At 40.4% G+C, this 17,092-nt stretch overlaps 1 protein-coding gene across 1 annotated transcript in view; it reads left to right on the top strand.

Moving 5' to 3' along the window:
- The window catches only part of LOC310963283 (dual specificity calcium/calmodulin-dependent 3',5'-cyclic nucleotide phosphodiesterase 1A-like), a gene marked incomplete at both ends in the record, with an annotated part of 104,860 nt that extends 103,713 nt beyond the window's left edge, over positions 1-1,147 (top strand). Inside the window, one exon of the mRNA XM_083936025.1 lies at positions 987-1,147. Within this exon, the coding sequence (XP_083792151.1) occupies positions 987-1,147 (161 nt within the window). The remainder of the gene's footprint in view (positions 1-986) is intronic.
- Positions 1,148-17,092: the final 15,945 nt, after the last annotated feature.

The raw sequence follows: 17,092 nt of genomic DNA on the forward strand, positions 1-17,092 counted from the left end.
GCAGATGGGTGGAGTAGGTCCTGGGACTGGGCCCTAGGTTGAATAGTCATTCTTGCTTGAATGCACAGGGCTTAAATGTTGAATATGTAGAATCTTTATTAAAAGCTTTTTTTAAAATATATATATATATACCCATGGGGCGGTTTGAGGGGTACAAAATGAAAGTATTGCTTTTCCATAAAAAAATATATTTAGTCTGAATTAATATTTAAAGAATGTTTGAGGGGTTTGACAATGACTTTCTGTCCCGTTCTGTTTCCGTTGTAGCAGCCAATAGCGTTGGGCGTTGCTGGTTGCCAGGGTTGTCTGTTGTTGCTGCAGAAACAAGAATAATTTTAAGTTGAGAGCTAGCTAATGAATTACACAGCACTCAAAGAAAGACTTCCAGTAGAAAACTGGCTAACGTAAAATACTGTTGTTCAATTAAGTGATTAGTCTAAATTAGTGGTAACCCTGTATGATTTGTCACTGACATGGAGCAGGCTGATCACTGACACACTCGGCAACAAGCCTGGCAACCTGACTGATGGAATTATTTTTTGTTGTAGCGACTATGATCTTGAGACACTAGATGGCGGTGTTATATATACTAAAAATATATACACCATATTCAACCTTTAAGTATCCAGATTTGCTTTTTGTGGTCCAGCATTGAAACTTTTACCACGGCAAACCCATGTCAGTAACACCGAAGTTGAGTGTAAGTGTAGTTGTAGTTGAGTCTCTGATCCCTGTGGTTGTCTTTTCCTTAGGCAAATATATAGTTTATAGAATTTGTCATCCGTCTCTAATGATCCTTTTTACAAAAGCTTTACAAAAACCGTGATAGCTAGTCTAAATTGGGTATGATGCGGATTTTTTAAAATGTTGTAGATTTAGAAGTTATACATTTAAAATATGATTTGATATGGCAGCCGTTCACACACAGGCACATCTCAAAGACTAGAATGTGATTCCTTGCTAACTTAGATATGCTATCTCTGCAGGCCCTCAGCCTGACTGCCCTCTGATGCATTACTGCAAGAGAGCCAGCTACTCTGCCAGCTCCTACCGGCTGCTCAGGTCAAAGGTCACTGAGATGCGGGCCATTGATGCCAGAGGGAAAGCCAGAAGACTGCAGCGCATCTCCCTGCGTCGTCGAAAGTGACCTTAAAATATAAAGTATCATCAGCATGATGTCACACCATAAAATACTATCTTGGGATAATCAGTCTTTGTTTATATTTGCATATTGCAGCCTTGTATTCCAGTTGAACTTCGGCTTAATTTCAATCTTGTATCTGTTACTGTTTCTGCATCATATTTAAATTTAGTAATGTGTAAGATTAGTATTTATTGAATTTTACACCATCACCAACTACTGATGTCCAAATGAATCTTCATGAAGCATTTTATTTTACCGAATTACCATTCATTGAGCCTTTCTCTTTAAACCAAGAGCTCCATCTAGTGGGCTCAACAAATACAACTAATGCTTCATGAAGCTTGATTTGGACATCTCTAATAACAACCCCATCAGGAGTTGAGTTAATGTTGTATAGGATATAAATAGTACTGTATAGTATTGTATGGATCAGCAAAATAAGCCACAGGATGTCTGACTGATTAGTTTGTTTGTGAATGTCATGCATCATTTTTGGTGAGCTCTGGCGTCAATACCTTCTTCTCAAGCTCAAGAGGGAGAAAAAGCTGTTACCCGGTTGGTTTGGATGTTTAATGATTCTTTTAGCCTCATTTTTTCAGCCCTTGCTGTAAATCAGGGTAGACCACCGACTGTTTGATCAGTAGTGATGTCCAAATTAAGCTTCATGAAGCATTAGTTAGTATTAGTCTGTATTTTATTCTGCAGATTTCCTGTACGTCTGTTTGTGTTTAATCATGTAACATTTCAGAAGTTTGGGTTGTTTTGTTAAATGTAAGATGAGGATTCAATGTGGATGGAGCACTCTTATAGAATAAACACCTGGATGGAGATGGATACCTTTCTTCACTTCACTGTTCTCTACACGTTTTCAGCTTCACATCAACCATACTTCCTAATTTCATTTTAGTCAATTTGCAGATGAAGCATTTTTTTTACTTAAAAGACAAATCGGTAATTGGAAAAGCTTTGAACGTAATGTCAATCCATTGCTTTCCATCTTTTTGAGTTAAGCATTACTTGTAACATTCACAGAGACTAAATAATCATTCTCATGTTTTAAAATGATGTGCAAATATTATATCAAAACCACATCTCAATAAAATAACAGTAGGCCTATCTTATTATTTTCATTCAAAATAAATAATAACAGAATCCTAATTAACATATAATTAGTTATTGCTGTTGTAATCATATTATAAGTGATATAAAATATCCAAATATATTATGGGTTCTCATTCTATATACAATGTATTTTATCCATAATGTAGCTTGATCCTTTAACCCACTACCTGACTGATTATTGTACTCTACTATTACCGATATATATTGCTTCCTCTATCTTAAAAGCAATTTCAGTCAAAAGCAACTGGACTTGGTTATTTGCCTAGGAAGATGTTTCACCTCTCATCCAAGAGTCTCCATCAGTTCATGTACGCATCTGACCTGGGACTGGTCCAACTAAGGGCGCACTCACACTGTCCTTCCGCACCGGGCCAAAACCGGTTCGAGAATGAGTGTGCGCACGTGTACGAGCACGAGGCCTACGGCAGTAGCGGTATGTGCGCCTGTTCGGACATAGAAAATAGAAGGACGGACCATGCGCGGACATTTAACAACAACAACAATGGCGGTGAAAGGTTCACGTTGGTGTGATGCGGAGGTGGAGTGGAGGTGGGACAAGTACACTAAAGCACGGAGCACGGTGTGGAAGGACAGTGTGAGTGCGCCCTAACTGGTGTAGAGATCCAGGTATTTAACCTCTCACAAGGCCTATGATGTCGCTGGAACCCTTTTGTGCTCAAAGTGCCAACGACCGTCGTTAGAGTGGCATTCGTTGGTGGGAAGTTGGTTTTGACTTTGTTAGTGCTCTATTGAGTCTTAACGACAGTCGTTGGATTCACAGGCCATTTGTGAACAGTTGTTAGATTGTTGAATCTCCTGGGAAGGGATGAAAGGGCAGCATTGTAAATTGGACATAACTGCTGTCTCAGACCTCCTCCTCTGTTTAGCGATGGTTTCTCTACTTTTGCATAGACAGCTTCTTTTACTCCTCTTTCAAACCATCTGTCCTCTCTGTCCAGGATGTGGACATTGTTGTCATCAAAGGAGTGGGCTTTTTCCTTGAGATGTAAGTGGACAGCAGAGTCCAGGCCTTAGGAGTTAGCTCTCCTGTGTTGGGCCATGCGTTTATGCAGTGTTTGTTTTGTTTCTCCAATGTAGAGATCTTTGCATTCCTCGTGGCATTGGACAGCATAAACCAGATTGCTTTTGTGGGTATGTTGTGTTCTGTCCTTGGGATGTACTAGTTTCTGTCTGAGTGTGTTACTGGGTTTGAAATACACAGGGATGCAGTGTTTGTTGAAGATCCTCCTGAGTTTCTCTGATACCCCAGCCACATACAGAATGACTATGTTGTTTCTCTTGTTTTCTTTTTCTTTCTCAACCACTTTGGTTTTCTTTCTGGAAGCAGCTGCCGTTTTCACAAAGGTCCAGCTGGGGTAACCACAAGTTGTGAGGGCGCCTCTCAGGTGCTTGCGTTCTTCCCCTTGGGCCTGTGAGCTGGTGGGTACGTTATCAGCTCTGTGTTGCAGTGTGCTGATAACTCCAAGCTTGTGTTCCAGGGGGTGGTGAGGGTCAAGCAGTAGATATTGATCTGTGTGAGTGGGTTTTCTGTATACACCAATGTGGAGGCTCCTGTCATTCTCCATACGGACGTCACAGTCTAAGAGAGGTAAACTATTGTCCTTGACTTCTTCACTGGTGAACTTGATGTTTCTGTCCACAGAGTTTATATGTTTAGTTAACGTTTGCGCCTCTTTGGATTTGATTTTAACCCATGCGTCGTCCACATATCTGAACCAATGGCTCGGGTTACTCCTTTGAGCCTCTTGGATGAGAGGTGAAACGTCTTCCTAGACAAATAACCAAGTCCAGTTGCTTTTGACTGAAATTGCTTTGAGGATAACGATGACCTGGACAAATGAGAACATTCACAGGCCTATTGCTTCCTCTGTTTTCGTGTGTAAGTGTCCCTCTCCTCATCATCTATTATAATTGTAATGGTTTGTTGGCTATCGCTATTTTATTTTTAATTCTGACTCTTTTTCATTGAATGTGTTGTATGTTAAGCACTTTATGATTTTTATCTGTGAAAGGTGCTATATAAATGTAAACAGCAGACAAATGTTTACAGCAGACACTAGTTTAGCTAAATTTTCCAAAAAACATTAAGCCAAAAAATTACAATTTGTCATTTGAAGTACCAGCAGTCATACACCTTAGGGCCTTAACCCATGTGTTGTCACAGGTTGATTTGTTCATGGTGTTTCTGTGTCAAAAGCATGTTCATGGGTGACGTGGTTATGTTTTCCAATCTGCAGTTTATAAACACTGATTTCCATTTATCAAACACAATAAATTTTACTCTCACACTTTTGTCAGGCACAAAGCCACAGAACACGACTCTGAAGTAATGTTAGCTGGTAAACAAATGAGACACAGATAGACCAAGATATGCAGGGGGCGTACCTATGTTCCCCCGGTCCTATGTTCCCCACTTTGTATGTGACCGGGGAACAGCGGACCGTTTTTTTAAAAAAGGATCAGATATTCCCTGCTTTTCACAGAAAGGGTCCGATGTTCCCCGGTATGTTATTTTTTACACAATCAGTGCTGAATTACATGGTAAATAGGCTGACCCTAACCCTACTCCTGACCATTTTTTTAATATGCTGCTCAATAAAGGGTTTTGTGCATCGATTCTTTAGTCCTGTTGCAATACGAACACCATAAAGCTACCCAGCTTTCCAAAGGCTCTACTGGCTTGAGATTGGAGGTCATTAATCTATGTCCAAAATAAAGTTCACACAACAAGTTTCAAGTCATTTGGTCTATTTTTGTGCAAATGGCGAGCACTTTATGTTTCCAAAAGGCGATTGCTTGAAGGCCCACCTATAGAAAAGTACAGGTTTGAGAAACACCAAACCCATGCCTTTCTGCTCATTCTAGACCACTGAACAACATATTAAAAAATCAGACTTCTAGGACATTCAGAAAACGGTCTGCCACAGACAAATAAAAAGTTAATACCACAGAAGTCCCCCAGACAGGTTCAATGGCTAAAGACTTTTCTTTTGAGGTCTGTGATCTTGTTCTTTACATGGAATTTGACTGCTCTGCAGTCACACTCTTTTAATGCTTCCCTGGTTCGCATTGATGCAGGCAATGCAGTCATTTTTCCCTGGCACTACAAACTTCTCAATGAATTTTCCGCCCATGCTTCTTTCAACAGCCGATGTTTCTTCTTTGGTCCAAGGATTCTTCGTTGTTGTGCGGCAACCTACATGAAAATTGGGAACAGTTTAGGTATTCTTTCTGTTTGTCATATGAGCTCCAGTACCAAACCCAGCTGTTTATGAGAGGCTCACAGTAAATGATTCCACTGAGCACATCTTGTATGTATTGTTCGTAAACAAATGCTGTCCCTCCCACATACACAAATTAATTAAAATGTCAGTGCACTTGATTATTCATTGTGGGTTGAAGATATTGTGGTAGAGTTTGAGATGACAGCGACAATACAGCTATAGTAAATTTGACTTGAGACCTAGAACCCCATTACCTGATTTGATCAAAACCTTGAATATTTCCGCACCTTTTATAGAAGAAGAAATACCACTGGATGACATCTCCATTTGGTTTGGGATTTCAGGGGGCAGGGTGTTTCTCAGTCTGGTCTCTACAAATAAAAAACATTTAAAAAGTTTAATAAGTCATCTACTTAACAATACCTTATAATTAGTGCGTGGAGTGCCAAGCTCTTTGGAAAAAGCAGTTCTCAACCTTGTGAATGTCAAGGACCAAAGCATGAATAATTTTGGGATCCTGTTAATTTTAACTGTGCCGTTCATGCTTTTTGTTAACCAAGTAGATTACTTTGAAGAGGGGCGCAGAGACATGACACTACAGCACTTTATAGTGCAATAGAGCACTTTGGAGCTGGAACTATAATTATAGTATATCTTTAGGTGTTTGTTTTTTTATTTATTTACAATTAACTTATATGGTTTGTTTTCACAGTATGTGAGAGCAGCAGAATCAGTATAGTTGCATCTATCTATCTTTCTATCTGGACAATAATTTGACTGACTTACTCTTTTTTTAATTTCATTTTATTGGACATTTTAACCAAATGGATTACTGTGAAGTGAACTGTCACTGAAATTCAATTTTTTAACTTTTATTCAATTCAATTCAATTCAATTCAATTTTATTTATAGTTCCAAATCATATCAAAAGTTATCTCAGGACACTTTACAGAGTAGGTTAAGACCACGCTCTATGACTTATTCTGTTGAACACTTAATTTCATTGTACACTTGTAGGTGCTGCTATATTAGATATTGTTGCTATAAATTAGTACATTGTTACACCCGCTACATCCCATCCCCCAGTCCTCAACAGAGTAAATGGAGTTGAATTTGCACATCGTTTTACCACTGTTAACCTGTGATGTGACAAAGTTTTCCAATTCTGATTAATAAGTTTTGTCCATTCATAACATTTGTCCAAATGCATGATCTGTAAACAGCTGTTAGGAGCAGCTAGCATATTTAGGCTAAGTTAGTCACTGTAGGAATAGCCACGTCTCAATGCTTGCGTTTCCTATAAAAGTTACTTATATCCGACAGCACATACCTGAAATGACCTCTGTCTCGCTGTCTTCTCCTCCCCTGATCTCACTGTCTCCTTCTCCCATCTTGTCTTCTCCTTGCACCTTTTCCTTGTCAGGCTTTAGTGTCGGTACAGACTCTATGGGATAAAAAAAAAGAAGATTAAAGTAACACAAGTTAATCTGTTTTGTTAATTTAAGTGTTAAATAAAAAGTGCATTATTTGTGATAAATTGCTTTGGTGTATTTGTTCAGGGGTCACCATATCTCTGCAAATCTAAACAAAAAAATATTTTTTTTTTAGTTTGGGACACCAATTTCATCCTATCAGGAGAGATAAATCACACAAGATACAGGATAAACAGGTGAAGTTTGAAGTGATAACACAAAGACCTTGAACACTACAAAATGTAAGCTGATAAGGAGTAGTAGCTGATAAATGGGTTCTCTTACCTGTTAGGCAGAAATTGGCAACCCACCTGAAAATGTACTCTCTGAGCTGGAGAGCTGTTAAAGAACAAAAACGCTATAGCGATTACAATTACATTATAGAGCTTAAGACTTTTAAACAAACAAGATGTTTTTTTAAATGACACACTCGTTTTTTGCACAGCAGTCTAAGTGCTTCTTCAGTCTGTGGGGTTAGTAGTCAAGGAAAACCTTGGCTAAGCTTTCCTGGAAGTTCAATCCGTGTGAGATGAGAACATACTCATCTCATTGGCTGTGAGGTGCTGTTTGACTTCTTCAAGGCACTGATTTCTTTCTTGACCGAAAAAACTTCAACTCCATCTTTGAGACCATCACCTTCCCTTCTGCGGTTGAACAGTATAACATTTGTCAAAGTATCCTCACACCTCGACTGTTTACAGTTAGCTGTTGAAACCACCTCTTTCAATTCCTTGGGTTACCTCTTTAGATGAGCATGAAGAAGTCTAGCATCATCTGTAAATGGTAATCGCGCGGGAGCATTAAATTTAGACTCCCTGCCATACTGTTCAATCCATTACCCAATTTATCATTAAGGCTTGGAATTTCAGACTTTGATGTTGTCTCGTCAAATCCGACTACATGATGGGCAACTTTAATGGTCTTCTTGAAATTCTCAGGGCTCACTAGGTCTTGGGTTGTCTTCATAGTTGATAGGTGATCTCTCTTGCTGCCTTTATCATCCTACCAAGACCTCTCAGCTGTTGTGTGACAGTCTTCTTATTGCCAACTGTGTCAGTGCAACTACCCATGACCTTGTTCATGAAATGGCAGCCAAAACCCCTGATTGCTGGATCAGTTTTGACAATATCAGTGACATCATCATGACACATGATCTTGGTCAGATCATTAAACATTTCAGGGGTGTGAAAGTTGTTCAAAAGCCAAGGCAGTGGGAACACTGCACATATTCTTTCTCCCAACTTTGTGTTCTGGGGCGCTTGTTTGCGATAAGGCACTCTTTTCCACTCTTGAGTACAGTACATTGTGCATAAAGTTGCCACTGCTTCTCAGCAAATTCAAATTACATTTTCTTTCCTTTGAACCCTTCTTGTAACTTAAAGCCATGGCAACTTTGGCCAAAGCACTGTGACGATGCTCCAGATGTCTTGCATATTTATTTACTGAAGTGTCACAAAACTGGCAGTACTGTTTTTTGTCATATACCCTTTAACCACCTGACTTTTGAGAGACTGCAGAAACAAACACAGATGGAGGAGACAGTGGTATATCACCATTTTCCGTCAGAGGAGGACTTTTTGATGCGGTAGGGATGCTGCTTCTTGTTTGCCATGAACCTGGTGCTCTGCACCTGCTCTTTGATGACATTGTATGGTCTTTCTTAGTGGTCCTCTTTGTTTTGGCCTTCGGTTTGGATATCAGGTCAATTGTGTCATCAAAGAATTCTTCGATTCCATTTGAATCATCTGTGCAGTCTTCACATTCACCTTTGGGGCCGTTTATATTCGTCTCCCATGTCTTTACTGGAGGAATCCCATTCTGATTCATCCCCAAACTGGTCCACTGTGCCATCTGGCTCCAACTCGTCTGAAGAACGATCCATTGACGTCTCATTTTGCTTTTTAATGGTCTGCTACCAGTGCTGTGCTGATTTCTTCCGCTTTGTCTGTGTCTGTGCTGCAGTGTTGTTGTCCAGACATTTCTGCAGGGGGTAAAACAAGGAAAGAGAAACTCATAACTAAAAGTTCTTCCAAGTCACAATATGTCAGAGCATGTGAGTAGCGCATGGTGAATCCTAAACAACCACAGTGCAGGAACTACTTTACAGTTTGTTGTTTAGGCATTATCACTGTAAACTTGGCATCACGGACTTGGTGAGGAAATCACAGACTGAGGCTCTTAAGGTTTGCCTTAATGAAATATCCAATATAAAATCAATCAAAATTAACAGGCTATGAAAAAAATGACTGAGGCCCACCCATATAATCCACTTAACACTAGGTCTGCAAAAGCTTCTGAGGTTTCGAAGTGTGTCCTGTTCTGGATCTGTCTTAAATCTAATAAGAAAGACTGGAATCACACAAAGCCATTGAGAACCATGACCCAGGGCTCTTGCAAAGGGGACATGTCTTCCACAGTAGCTGGAGGAGTTCAATTCAATTCAATTTTATTTATAGTGCCAAATTATAACAAAAGTTATCTCAGGACACTTTACAGAGTAGGTATAGACCACACTCTATGACTTATTTATGATTTACATAGACCCAACAATTCCTCCATAGAGTACGGTGGCAACGAAAACCTATAACATTCCCTATATTCAATTCAATTCAATTTTATTTATAGTGCCAAATCATAACAAAAGTTATCTCAGGACACTTTACAAACAAGGTAAAGACTACACTTTATGACTTATTTACGATTTATATAGACCCAACAATTCCCCCGGTGGCAACGAAAACCTTCCCTATTACAGGCAGGAACGTCAGACAGATCCAGCTCTGTGGAGGACCACCGTCTGTCTTGACCGGTTGGGGAGGAAGAAAAGGAGAGAGAAAGAGAGAAAAGACAGACAGATGGACAGAGAGAGACAAAGAAAGACACAAAGACAGAGACAGACACACTTCCAGTAACTATAATAATATCTATAGTAATGACGTATATGTTATGGCAGTTAATACAGCAGAATAGTAGAAACAAGCACAGCTAAGGTTATAGATTATAATAGTAGCAGGAAGCGTCATGCAGGACCACGGCAGCAGAGACCTGCGAAACGACAAAGCACAAACAACTCCGGGGAAGAAGTTGAATTAGTAACATGCATTGATGAGACATAAATAATACAGACAGAGAGGAGAGAAGCTCAGAGTATCAGGTAAAGTATTATCCCCCAGCAGACTAGGCCTATAGCAGCATAATTAAGCAGAACAAAATCAGCTTAAAAATAACAACATTGCTAAGGGCTCGTAAGTCCTAGCTGTAAGCTTTATCAAAAAGGAAAGTTTTAAGTTTACTCTTAAATATGGGGACAGTGTCTGTATTCCAAATAACACTTGTGAGTTGGTTCCTTAGGAGAGGAGCTTGGTAGCTGAAGGCTCTGCCTCCCATTCTACTTTTGGAGACTCTAGGAACGACAAGTAGTCCTGCATTCTCAGAGCGCAGTGATCTAGTTGGGTAATACAGTACTATGAGCTCTTTAAGATACGACAGAGCCTGACCAATAAGAGCTTTGTAGGTATGGAGAAGGATTTTAAATTCTATTCTAGATTTTACAGGTAGCCAGTGCAGAGAAGCTAATACAGGAGAAATATGTTCTCGTCGATTTGTTTTAGTTAGTACAGGAGCTGCAGCATTTTGGACCAACTAGAGACTCTCAACAGACTTATTGGAGCAGCCTGATAACAAAGAGTTGCAGTAGTCCAGCCTAGAAGTAAAAAATGCATGGACTAGTTTTTCTGCATCTTTGTGAGACACAGTGTTCCTAATTTTTGCAATATTACGAAGGTGAAAATATGCAGTCCTTGTCGTTAGTTTTATGTGAGAATCGAAGGACATATCCTGATCAAAAATAACACCCAGATTACTTACTGTGGTGCTGGAGGACAACACAACATCATCTAGAGTAACAATGTCTTTAGTTATTGAGTTTCGGAGGCCTTCGGGGCCAAGTACAATGACTTCAGTTTTATCTGAGTTTAACATCAGAAAATTGCAGGTCATCCAGCTTTCTATTTCCTTAATGCACATTTGAAGTTTATCTAACTGATCTGTTTCTTCTGGTTATATACATACAGGCAGGAATGTCGTACAGACCCAGCTCTATGGAGAACAGCCATCTGTCTTGACAAAATCAGCTTAAAAATAACAACATGGCTAAGGGCTTGCAAGCCCTAGCTGTAAGCTTTATCAAAGAGGAAAGTTTTGAATGAACTTAAATATAGGGACAGTGTGTGCTTCCCGAATAACACTGGAGTTAGTTCCACAGGAGAGGAGCTTGGTAACTAAAGGCTCTGCCTCCCATTCTAATTTGGAGACTCTAGGAACGACAAGTAGCCCTGCATTTTCAGAGTGCAGCGATCCACTTGGGTAGTACGGTACTATGAGCTCTTTAAGATACGACCGAGCCTGACCAAAAAGAGCTTTGTCGGTAAGAAGAAGGATTTTAAATTCTATTCTATAGATTTTACAGGTAGCCAGTGCAAATAAGCTAATACAGGAGAAATATGTTCTCTTCGAGTTGATTTAGTCAGTACTCGGGCTGCAGCATTTTGGACCAACTGGAGACTCTTAACAGACTTTCTAAGGTTCCTTGGTTTGAAGAAAAATTGGTGCCAAGTGAGTTGATTTTGTCTCTAATAGTTATAATTTTGTCATTAAAGAAGGTCATGAAGTCGTTACTACTGAGGGTTATAGGAATACATGACTCGAGATCTTCAACTCACACCTCCGGCGGAGCTTTTCTGGCATCCCTGTGGAGGTTGGGGGCATTGAACCGGAGTGGACAATGTTCAAAGCTTCCATTGCTGAAGCTGCAGCGGTGAGCTGTGGCCTCAAGGTCTTAGGTGCCTCAAGGGGCGGTAACCCTCGAAAACCGTGGTGGACACCGGTGGTTAGGGAAGCTGGCCGACTGAAGAAGGAGGCCTTCCGGGATATGTTATCCATGTCGAGTCTTAGTAGGAAACCGGTGGATTGCTTACTCCAGGTACGGAATGAGTCCTTAACCCAAGTGAAGGAGTTCAAGTACCTCGGGATCATGTTCATGAGAGAGGGGACGATGGAGCTTGAGTTTGGCCGGAGAATCGGAGCAGCAGGGGCGGTGTTGCAGTCGCTTTACCGCACCGTTGTGACGAAAAGAGAGCTGAGCCGGAAGGCAAAGCTCTCGACCTACCGGTCAATCTTCGTTCCTTCGTTCTTCGAGGAAGAAAAGGAGAGAGAAAGAGAGAAAAGACACACAGATGGACAGAGAGAGACAGACAGACACACTTCCAGAGATGCAAGCAAAGCCTAACAGTAACTATAATATTTATAGTAATGTGAATATAACGTATATGTTAAGGCAGTTAATACAACAGAATAGTAGAAACAAGCACAGCTAAGGTGACAGAATATGAAAATGATAATAATTATGGTGGCAAACATGATCAATGATGAGTAGTGGCAATAGCAGCTACGATACAGCTACAAATTTTATAGTTTATTAAACTAGTGATAGTATATATGTGTAACAGTGACAATAGCAGCAGGAAGCGCCATGTAGGACTACGGCAGCAAGCACCACCACGATCAGCAGAGACCTGCGAGACGACAAAGCACAAACAGCTCCGGGGAAGAAGCTGAATCAGTAACATGCATTGATGGGACATGAATGATACAGACAGAGAGGAGAGAAGCTCAGAGTATCAGGAAAAGTATTATCCCCCGGCAGACTAGGCCTATAGCAGCATAATTAAGCAGAATAAAGTCTCATCGTAAGCCCTAGCTGTAAGCTTTATCAAAAAGGAAAGTTTTAAGTTTACTTTTAAATAAGGGGACAGTGTCTGCCTCCCGAATAACATTTGGGAGTTTGTTCCACAGGAGAGGAGCTTGGTAGCTGAAGGCTCTGCCTCCCATTCTACTTTTGGAGACTCTAGGAACGACGAGTAGCCCTGCATTCTCAGAGCGCAGAGATCTAGTTGGGTGATACGGTACTATGAGCTCTTTAAGATACGACGGAGCCTGACCAATAAGAGCTTTGTACGTAAGGAGAAGGATTTTAAATTCTATTCTAGATTTTACAGGTAGCCAGTGCAGAGAAGCTAATACAGGAGAAATATGTTCTCTTCTATTTGTTTTAGTTAGTACACGAGCTGCAGCATTTTGGACCAACTGGAGACTCTTAACAGACTTATTGGAGCAGCCTGATAATAGGGAATTGCAATAGTCCAGCCTAGAAGTAACAATTGCATGAACAAGTTTCTCTGCATCTTTCTGAGACACAATGTTCCTAATTTTTGCAATATTACGCAGGTGAAAATATGCAGTCCTTGTTGTTAGTTTTATGTGAGAATCGAAGGACATATCCTGATCAAAAATAACACCCAGATTCCTTACTGTGGTGCTGGACGACAACACAACATCATCCAGAGTAACAATGTCTTTAGCTATTGAGTTTTGAAGGCCTTTGGGGCCAAGTACAATAACTTCAGTTTTGTCTGAGTTTAACATCAGGAAATTGCAGGTCATCCAGCTTTTTATTTCCTTAATGCACATTTGAAGTTTATCTAACTGATGGGTTTCTTCTGGTTTGATCGACAAATATAATTGTGTATCATCAGCATAACAATGAAAATTTATGGAGTGCTTCCTTATAATATTTCCTAAGGGAAGCATATATAAGGTGAAAGGAATCGGTCCAAGGACAGAACCCTGTGGGACTCCGTGACTAACTTTAGTGTGCATGGAGGATTTGTCATTAACATGTACAAACTGAGATCTATCTGATAAATATGACTTAAACCAGCTCAGTGCGGTTCCTTTAATGCCAATTAGATGCTCCAGTCTCTGTAGCAGGATGTGATGGTCAATAGTGTCGAAGGCAGCACTAAGATCTAGTAAGACAAGTACAGAGACAAGTCCTTTGTCTGAAGCTATTAGAAGGTCTTTAGTAATTTTCACCAGTGCTGTCTCAGTGCTATGATTTGCTCTAAATCCTGACTGGAAATCCTCAAATAACTCATTATTATGTAAAAAGTCACACAACTGATTGGCAACTAATTTCTCGAGGATCTTAGAGAGAAAAGGAAGGTTAGATATAGGTCTATAGTTGGCTAGTACCTCAGGATCAAGACTGGGCTTTTTAAGAAGAGGTTTAATTACAGCTACTTTAAAAGACTGTGGTACATAACCTGCTGATAAAGACATGTTAATCATATCTAATACAGGAGTGCTAATTAAAGGTAACACTTCTTTAAGTAACCTAGTTGGAATAGAGTCTAGGAGACAAGTAGAAGGTTTTGATGCTGAAATAGTAGATGTTAATTTGTTAAGGTCGACTGTAGAAAAGCAGTCCAAGAATATATCAGGTCGTACAGTTTGTAAGGTTCCTGGGTTTGATGAAAAAATAGTGCCAAGCGAGTTGATTTTGTCTCTAATAGTTATAATTTTGTCATTAAAGAAGGTCATGAAGTCGTTACTACTGAGGGTTATAGGAATACATGGCTCAATAGAGCTGTGGCTCTCTGTCAGCCTGGCTACAGTGCTGAAAAGAAATCTAGGATTGTTCTTATTCTCCTCTATTAAAGATGAATAATATGCTGCTCTGGCATTACGGAGGTCCTTCCTATAGGTTTTAAGACTTTCTTGCCAAACTAAGTGAGATTCCTCCAGTTTAGTGGAGCGCCATTTACTTTCCAACTTTCGCGATATTTGTTTTAATTCACGGGTTTGTGAGTTATACCACGGAGCTAACTTCCTCTGTTTTATTATCTTCTTTTTTAAAGGAGCAACAGAGTCAAGTGTTGTTCTTAGAGAGCCTGCAACACTATCAACAAGGTGATCAATTTCAGAGAAACTAACGTTAGTGCAGGAGTCTTGAATATTAGGATGAGGCATTAAAGTAAATGCAGATGGAATCGCTTCCTTAAATTTAGTTATAGCACTATCAGATAAACATCTAGTGTAGACACTTTTGCCCAGAGGTGAGTAGTCCTGTAATATGAATTCAAAAGTTATTAAAAAATGGTCTGATAAAATAGGATTCTGTGGAAAGACTATTAAGTCATCAATTTCCACACCATAAACCAAAACAAGGTCGAGGGTGTGATTAAAACAGTGAGTAGGTTTATGTATACTCTGACTAAAACCAATCGAATCTAATAGAGAGATAAACGCGATACTGAGACTATTATTATCGCTGTCCACATGAATATTAAAATCACCTACAATGATTACTTTGTCAGATTTAAGGACTAAATTTGACAGAAACTCTGAGAATGCAGACAGAAATTCAGAGTACGGACCAGGAGCACGGTACACTATAACAAATATAATTGGCTGCACAGTTTTCCAGGTTGAATGTGAAAGACTAAGAACAAGACTTTCAAATGAATTATAATTTAGTTTAGGTTTAGGGTTTATTAATAGGCCTGAATCATAAATAGCTGCAACGCCTCCTCCTCGACCACTGCCTCGAGGAATATGAGTATTAATATGACTGGGAGGAGTGGATTCATTTAGGCTAAAATATTCTTCGGGACGCAGCCAGGTTTCGGTCAGACAGAGTAAATCAATATGGTTGTCTGATATCAGATCGTTTACTAATACAGCTTTAGATGAGAGAGATCTAATGTTTAAAAGTCCACATTTTATTTTCTGATATTGTTGCATTGTCGCAGATTTTGCGTTGATTTGAATCAAGTTCTTCTTTATAGCTCCTCTTCTGTTCATTTTTTATCTGTTTAATTTAAATGATCGTGGGGCAGACAGTGTTTGTATACTAAACTGAGCTGGAAAATGCTCCACAGGGAGCGCAGAGAGGTGTGTAAGACTGCCACTCAGCTGCCTGGGCACCTGCGATAAGGGCAGCGCAGAGAGGTGTATTAAACTGCGACTCTGCTTCCTGATCCCAACACTGGGTTGTCATGGTTTTAGACCGCTAACAACTGCGTCCAGGTTCTTAGATATGAGAGCGGCACCCTCCAAAGTAGGATGAATACCATCTCTCCTAATAAGACCAGGTTTTCCCCAGAAAGACTGCCAATTATCTACGAAGCCCACATTATCTACCGGGCACCATCCAGACAGCCAGCGACGGAATGATGACATGCGGCTATACATGTTATTGCAAGTCAAGTTGGGCAGGGGACCAGAGAAAATTACGGAGTCCGACATAGTTTTTGCATAAGAACACACCGACTCCACATTAATTTTAGTGACCTCCGATTGACGTAATCGGGTGTCATTACCGCCGACGTTAATAACAATCCTACCATATTTACGTTTATCCCTAGCCAGAAGTTTCAAATAGGATTCAATGTCGCCCGCTCTGGCCCCTGGGATGCATTTTACTATTGTCCCTGGTGTCACTAAGTTCACGTTTCTCAAAATGGAGCTGCCAATAACCAGTGTTGTTTTCTCAGCAGGCGTGTCACTGAGTGGAGAAAACTTGTTTGAAACGTGAACGGGCGGATGGTTAACCATGGGCTTCGATTTAGAACTATGCTTTCCTCTCACAGTCACCCAGGAGGACCCTGGCTGCTCAGGGATTGCCGGGGGAGGGCTAGCAGGAGCTAACGCTACACTATGTGGCTTCGCACCGGCTAAAGTTGTAGGTGGCTGGCTAGCTACTGTAGCGTAAGACTGAGCTTCCATGGTGCGAAGCCGTGCCGCTAACTCACTGAGCCTCGCCTCCAGCGCTACAAATACACTACACCTATTACACTTACCATTATCACTAAAGGAGGCAGAGGAGTGGCTAAACATACAACACTCCGAGCAAGAGAGAGCAGGAGAGAGAGCGGGGGAAGCCATCACCAGCCGTGAGGCTAACTGCTAAGCTAAAGTGGCTAACAGCGTGTAACGATTAATTAGCCAGAAAGCGGCTGAAAGAAGGAGAGCTGTGAGTGCTTGAGTAGAACTAGTGGATGTTTAAATGTTAAGCGGTAGTTAGCCGCTGTGGTGAATATTATAGCAAAAACAGTTGAATTTAGTGAGAGCAGCTAACAGTGAAACAACAACGAGTGACCAACACACAAGCACCGGAAATGACGTAATACGTCACCGTAACATGTCAGCACGTACCAGAGCAGGAGGCGGAGGATCAAAACTCATCTTATTCTCATCTATTAAAGATG

This window comes from Echiichthys vipera (assembly GCF_963691815.1).
Source record: "Echiichthys vipera genome assembly, chromosome: 21".
Lineage (NCBI taxonomy): Eukaryota > Metazoa > Chordata > Actinopteri > Perciformes > Trachinidae > Echiichthys > Echiichthys vipera.